Here is a 20,321-nt window from a genome sequence, read left to right on the forward strand (position 1 = left end):
CCCCCCCCCACCTCGTCCCTCCGCGCCTTGAGGCCAGAGGCAGCTCCCGGGGCCCGGGGGCGTTTTGCTCGCGGTTACCGGGGGGCTGCAGCAAAGTGGCGGGAAGGGTCGTTTGCCGTTTAAAAACGACCCCCTACTCTTTTTGTTTCTTTTTTTGGCACATCAGTCGTAAAAAAATCAAGTGTTGCACAAGCATGAAGCAAGTTATTACCGATAGCAGCTGATAGGTAATTTCCCTGAAGGTTATCACCCCTTCCCTACTACTTCAACAGATTTGGGGAGCAAAAATAAAATAAAGTAAAATGAAATAAAATGAAATGAAATGAAATAAAACAAAATAAAATAAGATAAAGAATAAAATAAACCAAACCCTCTTTTTTTGAAAGACCACTGAGCAAACCTGAGAGCGAAGCCTCAGCAGAGGGATGCAAATTGTCACGTTGTGTAGGGCAACCATCAGCTTTGCTCTGTGCAGACACAGCCCCCCAAACAGCCCCTGCCTTTGGGGACACGTCGCTGGACAGACCTCTGCTAATTGCCATTTGTTACCGCCGCTCACCTCCCGCTCCGCCAACTCACCAAGCAGCCGGGTCGCTCGCTGAGAGCCAGCCAGGACTCTGCCCGAGGGGCTGCTCAAAAATACACCTTCACCAGAAGAAACCTGGGATTAAGTAAAAGAGCCCCACGGGAGCCCCCACCCAGTTATCCTCCTGTTTACATGTCCCTATTTTTACATATCTCACAACTGTGTTTATCGTTTTCAAACAGATTCAAGGGCAGACGTTTAGGGAAGGGAAGCAAGACACGGAAGTTTAGAATTAATTTATGCACGTTTAAGGAGAACCTGAAAATACCTGGTATTCGCACACAGCATCCTGACCTCTTCCTTTGTAGACGGTCGTCTGCCTCCAGCTGCAACACCCCAATAAAACAAAATATCTCAGCAAACCACTCAGCAAGCTCCTCTTCTTCTGCAGAAGACACAGAGATCCAATCATCTGAAAATGGGAGAACCTGACTCAATAAGAAAGCCAAAATCGGTAAAGGAAACCCAGTGACTAGTTCTCCCCCAAGCCTTTGGGGCGTGTGGGAGCCGGGAGCGGAGAGGGACGCGCTCAGGTGAAGGCAGGCAGCTACCTTCGAGCACGGTTCGTGGCACAACGCCGCTCCGTAGAGCCTGCAAAAATGGCTGGCTCCGGTTTGAGGTCATTAGAGGTAAAATATTGCTACCCAGCCGAAGAGCTCTTGAGGCTGTATGCTTCCCACACAGGCAAACCGATTATTTTTAACCCGAGGACAGTTTTAGTGCTATTGTTCTTAGAGGGCACTACTGTGTGTGATTTCAGGGGAAGCAGGGTGACATCCCCGGGATGTTATTTACTGAGGTATGTGAATAGCGACTCCGCAGCGCACAGATAACTCCTTTTTTGGAGACTTGCAGTTCCACCTCTATCGCAACTGTAAATCTCTGTCGTGATTTAAAGCATAGCGCGGAGCGGCTCCTGGCCAGAGGAACAGTTAAAACACTTTCAGAACAAGATTCGCCGCTCTCAGAATTTACAAGGTACAAAAATATTAAACACAGATATGGAAGACGGGTTTGGGATTTAAATGCTGAAAAACACGCGAGCGCCTGGGAGGAACTGGGGCAGCTGGTTAAATGGAAACCAGACAACGAAAGCCCAAAATATGGAAAATTCTTGTGGGTAGGTGATTCCTTTTAAATCCATTTAACTGTCCTGGCACCTAGAAAATTGGTACTGAAATGCTTCCCCCTGGATCCAGAGGTGGTTCCTGTCTGTGCAGTCTTTACCAGAACGGGTCCTGGGCATGGCAGTGTGCAGCACCCAGGGCAAGGAGTCTGATGGTGAAAAGCTGTTCCTTACGCCAATGCGGCAAAACTGAGATACTGAAGGAGGAGAAGATCAGCAAACACCTAAATGACTTGGCTCTGGGCACTCATCTTCTCCCTCCACCCTCTCAAAGGCTCCCAGGGAACGGAGTTTCACCAGCAAAAAAGGCCACAAGAAGGAGTTTCAAGAGCTGCATGCTGAACACTGATGAGAACCAAATTACCCATTTGCATGCGGTCGCAATCTTTGCCTGTCGCTGTGGGTCATTTGCTCGGGGGCTGAAACTGTTTTGACTTACGTGAGCATATAAATACCCCAAATCTGGAGCATCTGTAGTTGGTTCACAAAGGTGACTGTAAACTGTCTGGATAACAACTGCACTCTTCGTGGTTTCACTGCTCTGGGAGACCCTGTTGGAGCGGCTGGATGGATGCTGCCGGAGAACAAGATGCACGTTCTGTATTACGGAGAAAAAAAAATGAGGAAATGTTTGATAAGCTTCCCAGTGAATAAATCTGAGTAGTACATCTTTCCGAAACAAAAATGGAAATGGGCAACTGGATATTCTAGGAGGAGAGAAAGAGGGATTATTCATCATATAAATAATTCATTGCAAATTTTAGCGCCCAGTGCTGCTGTGCATTTGGTATGGAGGACAGATGAAGCTGCATGTACTTAATTGCATGTATCTATAATTTTTTTCACCCAATTATATGATTCTCATTGCAATGCAGATCTGAAAATCTGCTCTCTAATCCATCGATTAACATTTGTTGCTAGGGAAAGGGCATCATTATTTATTAACCTCAGCAAGTGAGATGCTAAGCCAGACTTATCAATCAATTATGCCTCATAGGCCACGATGGGTTTTAGTTACGCAGCATCAGACGGTGCTCATGCTCTCAGCAGAGGAACGGGCTGGGCAGCAGGGGCCTCGAGAGGCGTCTAGGAAGCATCTGGCTTGGTGGCGGCCGCTGCTTTCATCAGCAGAGCGGCACATGAATGCCCAGGTGGAGTCTCCGCAGCGGCAGCGTGCGGGTAAGCAACGAAACCGAAATCGTTTGTGGTAAGCGTGGAGATGATGCTCCTACTTCCAGGAGAAATGCTGGTACTGCTTCCTAGGTTTTGCTTGCCTGAGGCTGAGCCACAGGTTTCATCCGAGCAAGAGGTCAAGTTTTCCTTCTACCCCTTGGGCAGCAAGCAGGCGCTGCTTGAAGCAGGGCGACCTGCGTGAGAGGCGACGGCCTTTCAGGGCTGGGCAAAGCACAAGCCTGTGGGAACACCTTCTCCCGGCGCGCTGCTGCTTCGCAGGGTGCAGCCCGGGCAGACGAGGAGCTGCACACCCAGCACGCTTCCACCAAAAACCAGCGGCAGGGCGGCGTGAGCATCCTGCGAGCGCTCTGCTGGCTCCCTGCTCGCCTCAGTTACCGTTTCTTTTTTTAATGAGAGATGTTTACTCTACCCTATCTTGAGAAAAATCAAAAGCACATGCAGCAGTTGGTGTGCAGCTTGCAATTGAACTCAATATTTCTCCTGCATCACTTAAAAGTGGTGGCAGAAGGATAAAAGGGGACACCTCAACAGCAGAGCGTGGTTAACACAACTTCACGGCACCCTGTTACGTGCCCTCTAGGCTTTACCCAGCTGCGGTGCAAACGGACACGTTGCTGCTGACCCCAAGAAATTACACATTTGGGCTGCCCTTAACTCACTACTTGCCTATTTTATCCAATTATCGTTTATTTATTAAGCTAACCTTTAAAATCGCTTGGTGTTGACTGCTTTATACCTCACGTTCATTCTTTTTAATCCTACTGTTTCATGAACTGATTAACAAGATTTTTTGCTCCAACAGCACAAAAATAAAACACAAATCTAAAATATGGTCCGAGTAGCCAGCATTGGCATTTCCCATATCATCACTGGAAAACGTCTGCTGGTAGACACTACTGTAGCACTTGTTTTAATTTGCCAAATTTGATATAATATTATAAAAGGAGCTTAAAGATGGATGATTTTACTGTAAAATCCCAAATCTGCATGTGAAGAACAATGACAAGCAGAGCTCTCATGCTCCAAGCATTATTTCTTAATCATAACTTTATTTTACTGAGGAAATAAAAATTATGCTATTTCACAGAATTTGAATAATCTAATTGACTTTCCAGGTAAGACTGTTAACAAATCATGGGTTTAAACTCAAGTGCCCAGTAGGCCCCTTAAACTCTGATGGAAAATATCTATTCCTATAAATAAAACAAATTAATTTAATGAAGGAGAATGGTATGATAGCTAAGCATATCACAAAGTGTAGGCCACTTTGATCTAGCGCACTCACCCTTTAATTCTTCTGTGACTAGGTGTTCCTGCAGACACAGCCCAGGCCTAAGTTCTTGTTCTGCTCCTGTCTTCAGAGAATAATGGTTTTAGACTTGTCACTGCAAAGTGTTTATTAAAGTCACTATTTTCGACCACAGTGTGACACAGTCACACAACGGAGCAACAAATTCTTCCCTTGGCAACAAGAATCAGCTGTTCAAAAACGGTACTGAAAACTAAATGCTAACTTTTTTTTTTTTGCCTTTAATGCTCCATGTGCCCTAAACCTCAGCTATAGAAACAGCTTCTGCATGTACGTGGACAAACAGGTCATTCTGTTCATTGTAAAACCTCAGTGCAAAAGTAGTAATTGCAATTTTTAGGTCTAATTTGAGGGCTCCATAAGTACTTACCTGAAATGAAAAGATTGCAACTTATGTGGCAGAAAACTAGAACCAATTTGTAGAACTTATTTTGAGTTTATCTGACGACACCTGACTGAGAAGGATTTGCCTTCACAGAGGACGGACAAGGGGAGTTTGTAGTGTCCTGTTTCCTTCCAGGCCACTGAAAAATCCACAGCATCAACCTCCTCTTCCTCTTCTTCTCCTTCCTCCCTCAAGGTGAAGACCAACCTTTGATATCCTCAGCTCCCATTTCAAGAGCGAGACTTCTACCCTTCTGGGTAACCAAGGACAAGAAGAAAAAATAGTTACAAACTCTACTCAGCAGAAACACCCAAATCACCCTCATGACAAGGTTTTTCCCTCTGGACTTTCTGAGAAGATCCCAAGGTGCGTGTAACATGAGGGTGCTCAGAATTCTTAGCATTTTTGTACAGCTACGGCACATAATGTCGCTGTGTGCAGCAGTCATGGCCCTCTCTCGATAGAATAGCCCTGAGTAAGCATTGATCCATGACACAAAGTGTATTTAACCAGCAGACACTCCTGATTCCTAGGAAATCGGACTACGCAATTTACTTAATAGACACAAAACACTGAGAAAGAAAGAGCAAAAGGGAAATTGTCAGTCATTGACCAGATGACACCATTGCTGGGAGAAGCTGAAATATGTCAGAGCTAAGATTTGATTCTCCGTAACTACTGACCAACAAGGAAATGAACTCTTAACCTTTCACCTCTGGGGAGCCCCAGGTTTCAACTTTATCCGTTTTTCAAAGCCTGCACTATGGGCTGTAACAATACAAGAAGAGGTTAAATTAAGCATGATGCAACCTCTGGCTACTGTAAAACTGCAACTAGCCACCACACAGCACTTAAAATACATGTCCAGCTACCTTTACTCACGTATGCTCCTTTTTTCTTATCCGAGTGTACCCAATAGCACCCAGACATTAGCAGCGATGTTTTGTGTGCTGGCATTCACTTACACAGAGCAGAGGAGAGCTCCAGGCAACAACAGGGAGGGACAGCGAGCTGTAAAACGGTTCTTCTAAAGGCGTTATTGAAAAAGGGAAGCTCATCCTACATGATTTAGAATAAAGGATCATCTGACTGTTTGCTTTTCATCTCACAGACCCAGAAATCCCACAGTATGAGGCAGTAGGCCTGCTTCACGTTGTCTGAAACTAGAGGCCATTTGGTATGAACACAATTTTTTAGTTGGTTGGTGGAGCTTAAAAGAAGTCCAATAGCAAGTAAGGCAAATTCATGCTTATGTTACCCCCAGGACATCCCTGGTGCCATAAGGATGGCTATGTTGAGTCACGGAGAACAGATGTGGGCTGCAGTGACTTGACTGTCTCATTAGAAGGTGAAATTAGTGATATCCACTCATTTTGCTTTCCATGAAGAAAGTGGCTCATTACTACCTCACACCGCAGGGAGCAGGGCCCAAATCTCATCAGTACTCATACCACCCATGTTGAAGATAAGCATAATGTCCTCATAGCCCGAGTGTTTACATTGCTCCCTGATGTATTGGTGTAGTTGTTTGATTACACGAGTAACAAATGTCCTTCTGAAAATGTGTTTTTAAAAGCTTTTGAGGCACAAATCTGAGAGGTGACATGCATACCAAACTCGTGTGGTCCTGGTGGCAATGGTGTGTAGCTGGACCTCTGAACACACAGATTACATCTTTCAGAGAACTTCACAGACTAAGACACACTTAATTCTGCTTTCTTTGCCACACTCCAAAGTTTTATTAGCTGTCTTTTAGGTAACTAAGCTTAAGGTTGAATACTTTTCCTTCTCACACCGCAGTTGTATATTTTTTTTCCTCTAAACCATTAAGCAAGTTTTCCGGTGCTTTGATTTTATATGGTTTAATAGCTAGGGGGTGCAATTATTATAATTAAATACGGCAAGCGTACTAAGAGACAGAAAGATTTGAGGGAACGAGTGCTAAAACAGTTCTGCAGAACAAGTTGGCAACAAGAAAATGAAAACATCAGTGAAAGCTTCAAGCGCTTCTACCTTAAAAAATACATTTCCTTTTCCCCCATCTTTAGCCTCAAACGTTACCCGTTAAAAGCAAGCGCTTGGGAAGCCAGGCTTGCTCGGTTCAACCCCGTTACTTGAAACAATCCAATAAAACCGAGGTTCATGTCCCATTTTCTCAGGTTCTGCAGGAGCCTGCCGGAGCTCTATCCCTCAAACACGAGCTCCATCTGGTGGGCTTTCTCCAAAACGCCGAAGCATCCACCCAGCCTTCCCGGGCCCAAACTCAGGTGCCCCGACGACACATGGAAATTTCAGCCATGACTTCCTTCAGGGGATTGATTTCGGTCCTCAGGGTCAAACCCAGAGTTACAAACCCCTCCAACGAGAACCGACAGGACCGGCTGTCCAGCGTCAGCGCTTTGCTGCGGAGTTGGTCGTGCTTTGGCCCACCCTGACCGTGTGTCCAAAGGACAACTAACCGAAAGCCCTGCCTGGCTGCTCAGCTCTCCCAGAGGAAAGTCGTAACCAGGTTTGTGTCAGAGGGAGAGTCTCTGACTTTCTGTGCTCAGAAAATAAACTGTAGAGTTGTCTTAAATGCATTTTCCGATGTCAAGTCTTACAACATCCCTGTGCAACCAGTATCAAGGTCTTAACTGATAGAGAAAACAAGACACGAGGAGGCTAAAAGCTACTTCAGTTTCCTGAAGAGAGGCACCTAACACCCTCCAAGACATCTCTGGGGGTCCTATTTGGCCATAGCTGCCTGTACTGAAGGGCATAAGCCTCCCATTGCCCAGTACTGTCTCTGCAGGTGTTTTGGATACCCAGTGGCATCTCAGTTGGCACTAGGTGACTGTCTTTAGACAACAACACTGAGCCAAGTGGGACTTGTGTCTGGTCACACCGCAAATCAGTGACAGGAGCCCTGATCCCTAAGCACCTTCTCCAGCTACTGCACCTGGCTTTGTCGATGGGAGACAGCACAGCTCGGGAAAAACAAAGTTCCCAAGTTTGCACTTTAGGATGTTACCATAGTTTTTAATCCTCTCTGATTAAACACCAGATCCTGTTAAAGATATTGGGCTAAGTGTAAGTAGGACATCTATGTCAAAGATCTATAATTGCTTCCTGTCTGAAGTGAACAGATGATAAAGACCAATGCAGAAGATTAAAAGTTAATTGTAATAAATTGCATTGGCCAGGAAAGCAAAATTTAAAAGCACACACAATCAAAATGGTATAGAAGACAATTATGCAAAGCTTAAAAAACAGCATCTTAAATAACAGGGGCAATTTGTCTCTGACTAAAGAATACAGCATGTGGGAAAGCACGTAACTTGTTTGCCTTCAGGAGGACTCGCTGTGTTGTCTCTGGTCGGAGCCTCCGCGGAGCAGGAAGGGTAACAGGATTCATGTGAACGGCTTACACATAGCCTCAGATGTGCGTGTGTAGTCAAGCAGCCTGACTAGTTTGTCTGTTTTTTCATAGTATTCATATGCTGTGAGGAGGAAAAGCACAACAGAGATGCTTTCTATTTACGTTTTCCTTGTAGCTAAGCACAGCAGACTGATTCAAAAGAAGTTGTTTGCGACTCTTGATAAGCGCAAGGACTGCTTGTTAGAAGATGGGCAATTAACAGAAAAATGCACAAGAACTGAATGTCTGTGTGTGGTCCTCAGGAAAGCCCATGGGAGAGCTCGCCTCAAGACATTAAGAAATCTGTGCAGATGAGCTTAACTACTGAAGCCGTAAGGGCCAACAAGGAATTGACGGGCTACATTTATTTAATCCTTCCTCTCATTTTTGTAACGCCAGCTGGAGGAACACAAGGAGTCAACTAAACCAGAGAGTTGGAGTAGAAAGAGCACCCCTGAACTCAGTGGCTAGAAACACTTTTGGTGTATAACTATTCCAAATAGAATTGTTTGCTTAAAGATAATTATTTTTCTCAGCACCAGCTTTAAGGTTTTCGTACACCCCAATGAAATATGGCGCCAGTTGCTTTTCCCAGCCCCAGTTTCCTCTCCTACCCCTTAACACAGACCAGCATTTATTGTCTGTGAACACCACGACCTGCTGTGCCTGCAGGATCTGAGGAGTGTTACTAAGATGACTGCTTTAAAAAACTCTTTCAATGAATACAAGAAACACACAGGCAAAAATTTCACAAGCCCCAACTTTCTTACTGGAATCTGCTTGCTACTGGGTTCCATGGATAACTCTTCTTTTTTATTTCCTCTTTTGCTAAGGTTTCTGGGGATAACCAGAATCCAGACTTGGAAAAGGAGGTCCCTGTGGCAAACATGTACCCCCTGGGAAAGGAAAGTGCTCGGTCATGCTGCATACAAAGTGTTTGCATGGTGCTAACCAGCTAACACAGGCAGGGAGGGCAAAGTCATGCAAGGTCTTCGCATACAACCAACAGCTGATGCTGCCAGTTGTCCCAAGGACCAGGACCCAAAATATAAGGACCACCTCCCACCTGGCAATATCCCCAGTGCTGCTGAGAGAACAGGTCTTTCAAAGGTGCAGGCTTGCCTTCCAACATCTGTGAGTGTTGGGTCAGCAAGGAAAAAAGGAAGGGCAACAGCATTTTAAAACCAAGCAGAAGTCATAAAATAGGAAACGTAGCTTAGAAGCCACTCATTTTCCCCATCACCATCATAATCTTTGAAAGCGGGATGCAATGCCGCATATTTGTCTTCAAAAGATGTTTTGCTCCTGTAGAGAAAGAAGTGGGGTGATGGAGAACGAAAGAGGGAGACAGCGTTAGCACCAGCTACGGCTTAGCCACCGCAACACGACGCCCCTTCGGTCAAGGTCTGGCACTACACAGACAAAGCAGAATCTTCAGGTGCTGGTTATTACGTCCCATTTTTCCAGAGAAGACAGTGTGTTTTCTCTGTGAAACCATCGAGGTGATGATGACCATGTCCACAAAAATCCCATTGCCGACTCAAGAGAAGACCAGCAGCAAAGCACTTCAGCCGCGCTAACTTCAGCCTGGCATCAATAACGACATTTCAGTTTATTGTCTAGATTAGCCACCGGCCCATTAACTCATTTATCATGCACTAATTTATTATGTTCTCCTGCTTTATTTATAACATTAAAGATTTCCTCTAAATTGGCCTGATCTGGATTACAAATGTTCTACATTTTGTGTGCTCATTCCCTCTAGAGTCAATAAAGCTCCTCCCTGGTGTAAAGTCACATATGTAGTTGTTTGAAGAATTTTATGAACTCTAAAGCAGAGATGAGTCTGTACAGCAGTGACTATATTTTGATACTCTTATTCAGACAAAGTACCCACTGATGAAAAAAACAGACAGGTTGGACTCCATCTTCTGCACAGGTCCTGAGTTTTAGGTATATACACATGAATGCGCACATATGTTACTGACATTTCATGTTCTTATTTAGTGATTGCTGACATACAATTTCACCAGTGAATGACTACCAAAAATATAAAATATAACAGCCTCAGTTCCCAAAATAGAGGAATGCACCAGGCTTCATTTTATACGTGGGGTTACACTATTTCAGTGTGCACTCCCCTTGTGATACACTTTCAGAGTGCTGAATAAAGATGGAGCTTTCTTTCACGGAAATACTAATCCACTGGAAAACCAACCTATCACATTAAGTGGATGTAACCTCATGCAACCTCGCCTTGTGTTATATGACCACAATGGCAACAGAGATTGACCATTCTGACCTACCCGTCTGCCTTTAACGACTTTATCAGAGACCCTTCTGAAAGACAGCTGTTCCTACACAAAATGAAAAGTATGAAACAAAGCGCTGTTACAGAAAAAATACATGTATGAAAAATGTCTGTATGGTCTGTAGTATAATCACCCAGGCAGAAGCTGATGGCATGCCTGACTCTGCAAGTTTCAGATCATGCAGACTCTATTATCAAGAAAAGCATCACGCTAACGCCGTAATTATCTGAATGTACCCACTGTGCACAACATACACATCCTGCATTTATTTGTTATGGCCCAGCGCTCTCCCACAGAAAAATCTCACCAGCTGTGCAACCTGTGGGACCAGGGGCAGAGGTCAAACAGGCAGAGTGGCCCTGAGTCACTGAAGCTGGGTCTCCTAGGGACAGATCTCACCTTGCTGAGGGCCTGTGGGGATTCTCTGATGTCTAACAAGCCCAGAGCTCAGCTGAGATGTCCTTGAGCCAAGAGGTTCCCCTAGCTTCTATCTTCCCATCTCTATCTAGGAAGCTAACACCCTGGAGATCTGCTGGATTTCTATCAAATTTGCCTGAAGCCAGCAAATCTGACGTTTCATAGATGTTACGAAGTCACTGGGAAGGCCTGGCAGAGACTTGCATGTGCTCTCAGGTACATGCATGCACACAGCCAGCACAGCCTCATAAACACTGCTCCGTAGGAAGCCAGGCAAAGGTAAGGCAGGGTTGTACCCGTGTTTGAGAACTCCTAAAAATAATCCTCTCCCTGGAAAGAAGAGCTTGTGCCTTGCACAATGGGGACCAACTCTGTGAGGAGTGCCGCTGGGCAAAGGAGCCCAAGGAGAGGAGAGGTGTCCAGTGCCCATCGCCACCCCAGCAATGCTCACCGAGGTGCACCACAAGCCTTTCCACAGCCTGCGGGCAGAGGGGAGACGGCGATTTAGCTCTGGAGGCCCCTCATCCTGAAAGCAAAAACAGAAGTGGAACAACAGTGTGCTTTTGTGAGCAGGACAGACCGCTTTGGAGCCCAATTAAACTGTTCTAGTAAACTCAAAAGTACTCTTATAAAAGAGTAAATAAAAACCAATGGAAGTGCAATTTTCCCTCACTGTTGTAGAAACAGAAAGCCGGCGCTGAGCAAGCGAGCATGGTGTCAGGGAGCGGACTCTGCCAGCCCTGAATACAACGTGTCATTAACACAGGCAAAGCTTCTCAGCCTGGGAAGACTTAAAAATTAGAGCCTGGTCAAGCCTGAACTCCAGGTTAAAAACACATCTTTGTTGTCTCTTACTACTATGCTCTCCCTGGAGAGAGGGGATACTGACTTTTGTTATGTGGCCAGGTTAAAAGTTTTAGCAACCCTGCTAGATTTCTTTCCTAGAGGAAAGAGTGTGTGTATTTACATGTTTAGCTCTTACACTCAAACCTTCACAACTGAACACTTATTTTCTATGTGTATAATACAAATACACAAGTATGCACACGAGCACAAACTGGGATGTGTTCAAGTATACATGAATGTCACCTCCTGCACGTACAGACATCAGGCCACCTGGAAGAACCCGAGTTATCTACACATGTTTTTGTTATAGAGCAAGGAAAACCTGTGCAGTTTAGCAAAGCCAGAATCAGCCTGGCTCTGCATAACCCCACTGGATTTCTGTGACCTTCAGTGGCAGAAAGTCTGCAGAATTCCAGGGAATAATCTGCACAAGTTTAAAGTAGCCTGAAGAATTTAATGGAGATCTAGATGCCCACAACTGAAATGTAGTATTTTTGGGAACAATTGACCAAAATGAATGACATTTGCTTAGTAGTCATGAAATATTTTGTCAGTGTTACATCCCACTAACATACATAAATCGAGGTGCAATGTCTGTATCATTTTCTTCGCGGATGAAGAAAGGTTTACAGTCTTCATACAATTAAGCTGTTCTAAAAGAAAGTTAAACACTGCTCATAAACAGTAGTGATGCTTACATACAGAAACTAAACAAAATTGGGTGGAATAGGCTGAGTGAATCAGGACAAGTAAGAAACTCATAAGGGATGTTCCTTCCTTATTAATATCCTCCTCCACCCCCACCCCCCCTAGTACTACTCAGAGGGTTTTTTGTTTGCCTTTCCCATGTCTCTTATCTGTACTTGCAGATAGAGAGAGGCTCACAACATGCTACAGCTTGAATGCTTGCATTCATCAAAGTGAAAACTTCTATTAATAAGGATTCCATTATTTGGAAAAGTTTCCTGGCAGAACAGCACCACCTTTCTACGTTCTCTTTCAATGGAAATTTTACTTTCCACAAACCTCATTTGACTCATAAAATACAAATAGATGGTTTGCTGTGACTCCAAAGTAAAGGACTTCAGAGGAACAAGCAAGAAAAGTGGAGCCTGTCAAAAGCATCTGTGGAACAGTAGGAAGTTATGGTAAGCTCGTGAATAGTAGCGCTGTCTAAGGCTCCCCATGGGAATACTATTAAATTAACAGCACATTCAGATTAATTGCCTTTTTTTTTTTCCTAGGAATTTTTTTTTTTCAGTCGCCCAACAGGTATCTTGTAATGCCGAACTGTGGTTCACAGAGGTCACCCTGTAACGCAGTGGATTTGATTTGGTGGTGAGGTTTTCTGGTTTTGCAGCTTTCTCTTAGCTGCGTTTCAAAGTCTCCAGTTCCTAATTTATCAGACAGAACTACCAAAGCAGCTGCAGCGCTCTGAGCCAGGCATACTCAGATCCTCAGAGAAGTCAGTGCCTCTTCAGAAGTCCTGAGCAGTGAGAGGACAACATCACACAAACACTTTGAATTTTAATTGTCACTATCGGGGATTAGGAATGATCCCCGTGAGCAACCAATTTTGCTGGCATTACTGAGCCAGACTCCAGCCTGCTTTTAGCTAACTGTAATGCAATACTCCTGCCTCAAACATAATTTTAGGGAGTTCCCTTACCTTCTAGAGCAAGTACGTCACTGAAGGCTCCAGGTCTCCTGTTTGGTATCCCCATCCTCACTAACTGTTGATCACAGGGGAGTTATAACAGGGAATAAATTAATCCCTCCCTTGCTACTGCCAATGTATGAGAGCATTGTTACATCGGTTCGGAAGTGATCGTCTTTTCTCCTGTACGGCCATAATGTTCCTTCCAAAAAGAAAGCTGAAAATATGGGCAGATTGACTGCCGGTCAGAGCTGGTTTTGTGTCTGAACAAGTCATTTATGCAGAAAGAATTTTACTTGAAATATCCTGCTCTTTGGTGTTGATGACCATGTTTTTCTGGTATCATTGCTAGTCCTTCCATTCAGCACAGCTAGGCTTGTGTCTTCTGATACTTTATTCCTACATGTCCTGGGTTCAGCCAGGACAGGGTTAATTTTCACTGGACAGCTGAGTGGGCTGACTCCACCTGGCCAAACAGAGCCGGGCATTCCATACCATGTGCCATCATGCTGGGTTCCAGTGGGGGGGAGCGGGGCAGTGGGAACTCACTCGTGGCTCGGGAGCGCGGGCGGCGGCGGTTCGGGAGAGCGGCTCTGTGGGTCGTGTGGTTTGTTTTGTGTTTTCTCCTCATCTGTATCATTGTTGTTACTGTTCCCTTTGTTCGCTGTTCTGTTAAACTGCCCTCATCCCGACCCACCAGTTTCTGCCTGTTTCTTTTCATTCTCCCCCGCACCCCGGCGGGGGGACAGGCGGCCGCGTGGCGCTTTTGTTGCTGGCCGCAGTCAAACCATAACACTACAGATACAATGTTGGATCACAACTACAAAGGACAGGCTGCAAATTTGCCATTGCAGAAAAAGAGGGGAAAAAGAATTGGAATTACAAAAAGAACAGCTCTTCTTCCAATCTTCAGAATAGTGCAGCTCTTTCCCAGCTTTTAGCACAGGGAAGTAACCTGGATGGTGCTTTATGCCTAGCCTTAAGTAGCAGTCTTAAGTGACTGCTATATTTAGTCAAGGAGTTTGCTGGTTTTGTGAATAACATGCAGAGGATCTATGCATGTATCAGCTCTACAGGGTAATGCCATTGCCTTAAATGGATGAATTTAGTTTTTACACAACTAAAAGGTGAGATACAGGATGCCCGAACACAGGAAGACATAAAATGAAAACTTCCTCCAAGAAAATTAAAACATCTCCTGATTTCTTCTCAACTAACCCAAATAATTAAATGAAGAAAACAAACCTGATGAGGAAAATACCAACAAAGGAGATTTACCCTTTGCCAAAGCTGTAACTCCTTTCTTAATCAGGTCATGCGATACAAACATTAACGGCACACATCCTGCTTTCACTCCATAAGATTTCCCTTCTCCAAATCCTTTCCCTTGTCCGTGGGAAGAACCCCAGACCCCCCTTGGTCTGATACCTCCCATAAGACCAACAAAGCTGAAACTTACAGTCTCAGTCTTGCAAGATGTTCACTCCTACAGCCGTCAACACATCGTATCAGGAACGCTGTGTGTTCACATACCATACCTGCCTGCCCTCGTGGCCCTCAGCCCTGCTTTCACCACCACCATCCTGCTGCGTGGTCGGTGGCCAACGTGGACCCTTTGCTCTCACATAAGCAGCCCTTGAACAGGAAGCACCTGGGTGTTCCCCATTTATAGGGCAGGTGGAAGTGAAGCTGTTGCTGCCGTAAGTGAAAACACAGCATTAGCCAGAATCCTGGCTCCTGGTGGGAAAGTGTTTTATTAATCAGAAAAATACTTTCCACCCTGTGGTGTCTTGCAGACCTTTAAACTTGCATCTGCAAAAATCAGAGAATATCTTCTGTCATTCTCACAACAAAGTTAAAATACAGAAACCATTTTTAAAAGTTGAGGATTTTTTTTTAGATGAGAGAGAGCCTCAATCTGAATAGAAATACTCTGTAATCTCAGCAAAGGGTGATATGGGCAAGGGAGAACTTCCAGATTATTATGGTAAGGCTGCGTTGCCAGTCGGTTACAGAGGGAAGAACAGCAGGAGCTGGAGCAGCTGATCCTGCTTAACCAAAAGGTGTTGTCGTACACCATCAGCTTTTTCTCATTCTGTTCTGGACTACAGAAAGGGAGAGGGGGATGAAGACCAGAAATTTTGGGCATTTCATAATCCTAATTCCCCCAAAACTTGTTGTCATGGAAAGTGAAATACTGACAAAACAATGACTGGTAGGAGGCTGGGAATATGACGTGGAGCTAATGAAGTGCAAGTCTTTGGGTGTGGGAAACCAGAGTCAGAGGGCACACTGCATTCTTTCATCCACAGCATTCGCCAAGCATTTCTAATTCTACTATTCATACAATTCATTTCATCTCAGAAGAAAATATTGTTGTAGGAGATGTGTTCTTACTGTAATTCATGAGATATTATATATAACAAAGTAACACTTTGCGTTGCAGTGGATAACACATTAATTGATCTTATGGGATTGTAGAATTGCATTCTTTGCCAGTGGATCTAGAAAACAAACCCCTGACCTTATCCTAAATATTATTAAAAGACAAAGTAAATGCCAGAATTTGAAAGGCCATTACATGTAAAGAAGGTTTAGAAATCAATCACACAGAGGAGAAGTTGGGAAGTGGTGTTACAGGTGAGATCTGAAGGAAGACAGAAGTGTTTCTGACAGGCATAAGCTGGAGACTCTTCAACAGCATTATCATCGTATATTGCATGCAAAAGCTGTGCTCTGGAAGGCAAGAGGAAAGATAAGAAAATGGGAGAGCCTAATAGAGTGAAATGTTACGTGCGAGATGGATGAGAGATAAAGGTTTGTTAGTTGGACAAGAAATCTAATATTGATGCAGTAAAAGATAAAAAACTAGTGAATTGATTCAAGGAGGAAAGTAACCTGATCCAGGATTTTGCTTGTAATCTATCAAACCATCTTCGTCTGTGATACCTAGCTTTCCTATTATAGCATAGTGTAGGTTTGTATTTGGGACACCTCATGTCCTTTGCCTACAGCATTACCATGAATCCACTTCCTCTTGTATCCAGAGTTTCTGAGGCAATTAAAAGAGCTCTCAGCTTTTACCACCAAGTTCAAAGTAACAATTTTTCCTTCTTAAAACAAATGACAGCCCGAGACTAAGGAGAGGTGCTATTCAGAGATTTATAGAGACAGACAACTCAGTTATCACCAATGAAACCTTCATATTGTGCCACACACTATCTATGTACAAAAGTAGAAATAAATATCCATAGAAATAGAACTGAATAAACATTGGCATGACTGTCACCAGTAGGCCTTCAGGAGAAAGAGACAATTTTAAATCAACATGCATTTTTGACAAGGCACAGAGCTTAAAATATCTGGGAAGCAAAACTTCAAGTCAGCAAAATGCTGGTGTCACATCTGCTAGCTCCACCAAAAAAAAAAAAAAAAAAAAAGGATGTGACAAAGATTCCCCAAAGCCCTCAAGCTTTTAAGGACCTCATTTGTGTTAATGAGTCCACGAGTTCAAACATGCTCCTATTTTAACGTTGGATAATTACTGTTATGGTAATCAAAACAGCATTTAATGAATCTAGCATATCATGATGAAAATAATGTAGAATAATATTGTAAGCAGATAACTTAACTTGACATATGAAGACTTGTTGTCATGCATAGAAAAGAAAATTTCTCCACAATGTGTTTCGTATGTAACTCTGCAACCAGATGGAAAAAGTTCAGTTTAGAAAAAAAGTCTACAGAAACACATGCCAAAACATACATAAAATACTCCCTCAGATCTGATCTTTAATAAAATTTTGTGTGTCTGTTTGCTATCATAACTCGTCATTCAGATTCCGTACAAACAAGCGTCAATACCTGTGCTCCCACCAGAAGTAACAAGGCTTTCCAAGGGCTGATCACAACCAACGCCTGGACCCCCTCCCGCCATTTTAATCAGGTTCATTATGGGTCAGTTCCTTATCGTATACCTAAAAGTTCATCACCTTGTAAGCAGTTTTAATATGGCTGTTGAGCCCTTACAGTACGGTGGCACAGGGATATGAGTCCAGCGCTCCTGATACATCTCACTTGGTGGGCAGACTGGCCAGCATTGATGCAGGACACATTGGTCTTTCTGCTGGACAAGTGAAAACATCTCCTTAAACTGCTGAGAAGTTTTGACAGAAGGTCACTTTATGCTTGTCTTGTTTCCTCAAGCCACCGTGAGAGAAGAAATTGGGTGGCACAGACCACGGAGGGTGTAGCTCATTGCTGCTGTTACAGGCTCAGGTGTTCAAGTAAGTGCCCGGTCAGGTATGAAGGGAAAGTTACTCTCTGTATATGAATTGCTCCTCTTGCAATGTGTGTAGCAATTCCAATATTCCCAAACCCTGAGCAGTTCCTAAAAGAAAAAGAAGGAAAAAAGGAAAGGCCTTTCACAAACACATTAGCCCTTACTGTGAAATCGGTCCACTCTCCACTGATGCACAAAAATATCAGAGAAAGCTAAACAGAAATAATCAGGAGGAAAATTTGGCAGGTGTTTGGAAAATAAAACATGTAACAAAGATTGGGAAATGCAAAAGGTTCTTTAGAAGGCCAGAGGCAGAACCAGGAGTGCTGATACCCAGTTTCAGCAAAGCTCGAGGAAGGAAAAATGCCTGTTCTGAGCACTATTGTCGATTTTAGCTAAAATAACTCACCCGTCTGGGTCACTGCAGAAAGCGTATCCCTTGGACCTGTTGGAATCTGACAAAACTAATTCAAATAGATGACAGCACCTGCATTTGGGAAACATACATCATTACAAGAAAAACTAGAGCAAAATCAACTGCATAGGCATTTTATATACATTATAAAAGGTATAAATTCTCCATCATATACTACAAGGAATACCCCCACACTTAGCATGACTAGGAGCTGTGTGAGTCAACGTTTACAGTCTTGTGCCCAAGACAGCTAAACATTAAAAGCCTGTGACTAAACAGAGGAAAAAATATATCCCTGCAAACTCTATTTTCTTACTGTGAATGGCCTGCTTTGAACCATCCGCTTGGGCCAGACATTATCTGAAAACTTGAGCAACCATTGAGTTAAGCATCACAAATGGAAGGCACAAATCTTTGCGGTTAGCTGGACAAAACAGTGGAAATGAATGAAACGGGGGTTTGTTGCCTCCCACACCAACCAGACAGAAGCTCGTCTGTTTTGAGGATTCACAACATCTTTGAGTGCGGGGTGCTCTGCCCACGGCACTGGTCACCTGCTGAGAGCTCGCATTGAATTAGGTTACATTATAATTGGATTTTCCGAAGGCACCGCATTAGCATTTTCCATGATCTCACCCTTATTAGCCAAATCGCTAATCAGGAGTAATGTGGTCATATTGTTTGCTGGTTAAGCTATCTGCTGCCGTAGTGTCTGTAAGCCAGCTCCAAATTAATGCAGAAACACAACCTCCTACCTCTCTAACAGAGAATTGGGAGTTTATTCTGTAGCTAATGTTGCAGTCAAACTCTAATTTTCACCAGTTCACAAAACAGCAAATTCTCTCCAGAGGCAGATTTGCTCCGTGCTTTGCTCGTGCTCTTCCGGAGTCCATATTGTAAGTTGGCAGCGTCGTGTCTTTGATCAGTCTAGGCAAAAGCAGCATCGCTATAAAATGTAACAGCAGAAAAATCCTTTCCCATGGACTGTTCCCCACTGTGTCCAAAATCAAACGCTGAACATGTTTAAACCTGTAAGTTTATTATTTTAATGCACAGGCCTTTGTATGTTGGTGGAAATGGACATACCACTTTTAAAAGCAGAAATGACACACACAGGTGATCTCATAACTGGCAGCTCCGTGCAGCTCAAAAACCTGTTTGTGTGGGAACTTAAACTCATAGTAACTACTTCTGAGCTAGAAGGCAAGCACACAGGACATCTCATGTGGCCTTATAGTGCAAAAAATCTCCGTTCCTTCTGTCAGGTGGGATCCCAGCAGTTTTGGGTACCTGCCTCCTAGCAGCTGCAGCCCTAAAATCCTGAAGGGAAGAGACAATTTGCAAGTAGATTAGCAGGTAATGTTTGCTGAACACCCATTCACTATGGCTTTCTGAAAAAATTTCATGGTCTAAATACAATTTCATTTTAAGCACTACGTTTTATTCTCAGGTTAGAGGTTACAAAATGATGTTCAGATTCATTACAAGAATCATTTGAAAATATAAAGCCATTTTCACCTCAAAGTACAACACATGAAATATTTCTACTACAATTCTTCTAATACAAATAAGTACAAACAGACGAAACCATGATTACATTTTTCATATAATTCCAGAGCCAAAACAAAAAGAGAGCTGGCCTTGACCCAAAAAGTGGAGTGGGTACCTTCTGCCTGGGCTGGCATTGGCCGTACCCTGCTTAGAATTACATAAATGTTTTACAGCATCGAAGCAGATTTACTTTCTACCAAAAAAACAAGAGAGAGAGTACAGAATTCAAGATGATATATCAACAAATCATTCCCTGGGATCAAATAAAAAAGACCATAATTCCCAAACAAAAAAATTTTTGCAACATTGTTGGGTTTATAAGCTCTTGAATTCAAACCAGATGTGACTGTCTCTGAATCCCCAGCAATAGCTGCATCTTTTCTCATCCGGCTTTTGAACAGTTTCTCATAGGCAGCACAAGCAGCATCTTCAGAACAAAGGGCAATAACGTTTCCTAGCAGAGTTTAACTGGATCCTGAGGATCACCAGCCTGTATGATCTGCGTTTCTATTGTCCTCGCAGGGATTTCACCAGGCATAAATCACATGCACTGAAGAGATAAGGAGCTACGGGCAAAAAAACCAGAACAAAACAGAGTAATGAAGTTGCAACACTAGCTTGCAGCTTTTGGTCTACACTTCTCCAGCTCATAGGCTGTCAGCGATGCGCCCCCTTCTCCGAGGATGAATCTGCAAAAGCAAATTAATACAAATTATTTTGACATCGAGCAATACAACTTGCTTATGATTAATTTCCCTCTATTTTGTAACACATACTCACACACCCCCAGAGCCGATACCGCACGTCATTACAAGTCTGTAATCAATCCACTACAAATGGTGGT

The 20,321-nt window shown here is 43.7% G+C and overlaps 1 protein-coding gene across 4 annotated transcripts in view; it reads right to left on the reverse strand.

Moving 5' to 3' along the window:
• Nucleotides 1-19,364: 19,364 nt before the first annotated feature.
• Nucleotides 19,365-20,321, reverse strand: part of TNIP3 (TNFAIP3 interacting protein 3) — a 53,282-nt gene continuing 52,325 nt past the window's right edge. For all 4 annotated transcript variants that reach the window (XM_075422192.1, XM_075422193.1, XM_075422194.1 and 1 more), the window contains one exon: nucleotides 19,365-20,166. In XM_075422192.1, coding sequence (XP_075278307.1) covers nucleotides 20,135-20,166 — 32 coding nt within the window. In that variant the 3' untranslated portion in view covers nucleotides 19,365-20,134. The remainder of the gene's footprint in view (nucleotides 20,167-20,321) is intronic.

This window comes from Opisthocomus hoazin, chromosome 5 (genome assembly GCF_030867145.1).
Source record: "Opisthocomus hoazin isolate bOpiHoa1 chromosome 5, bOpiHoa1.hap1, whole genome shotgun sequence".
NCBI classification, from domain to species: domain Eukaryota; kingdom Metazoa; phylum Chordata; class Aves; order Opisthocomiformes; family Opisthocomidae; genus Opisthocomus; species Opisthocomus hoazin.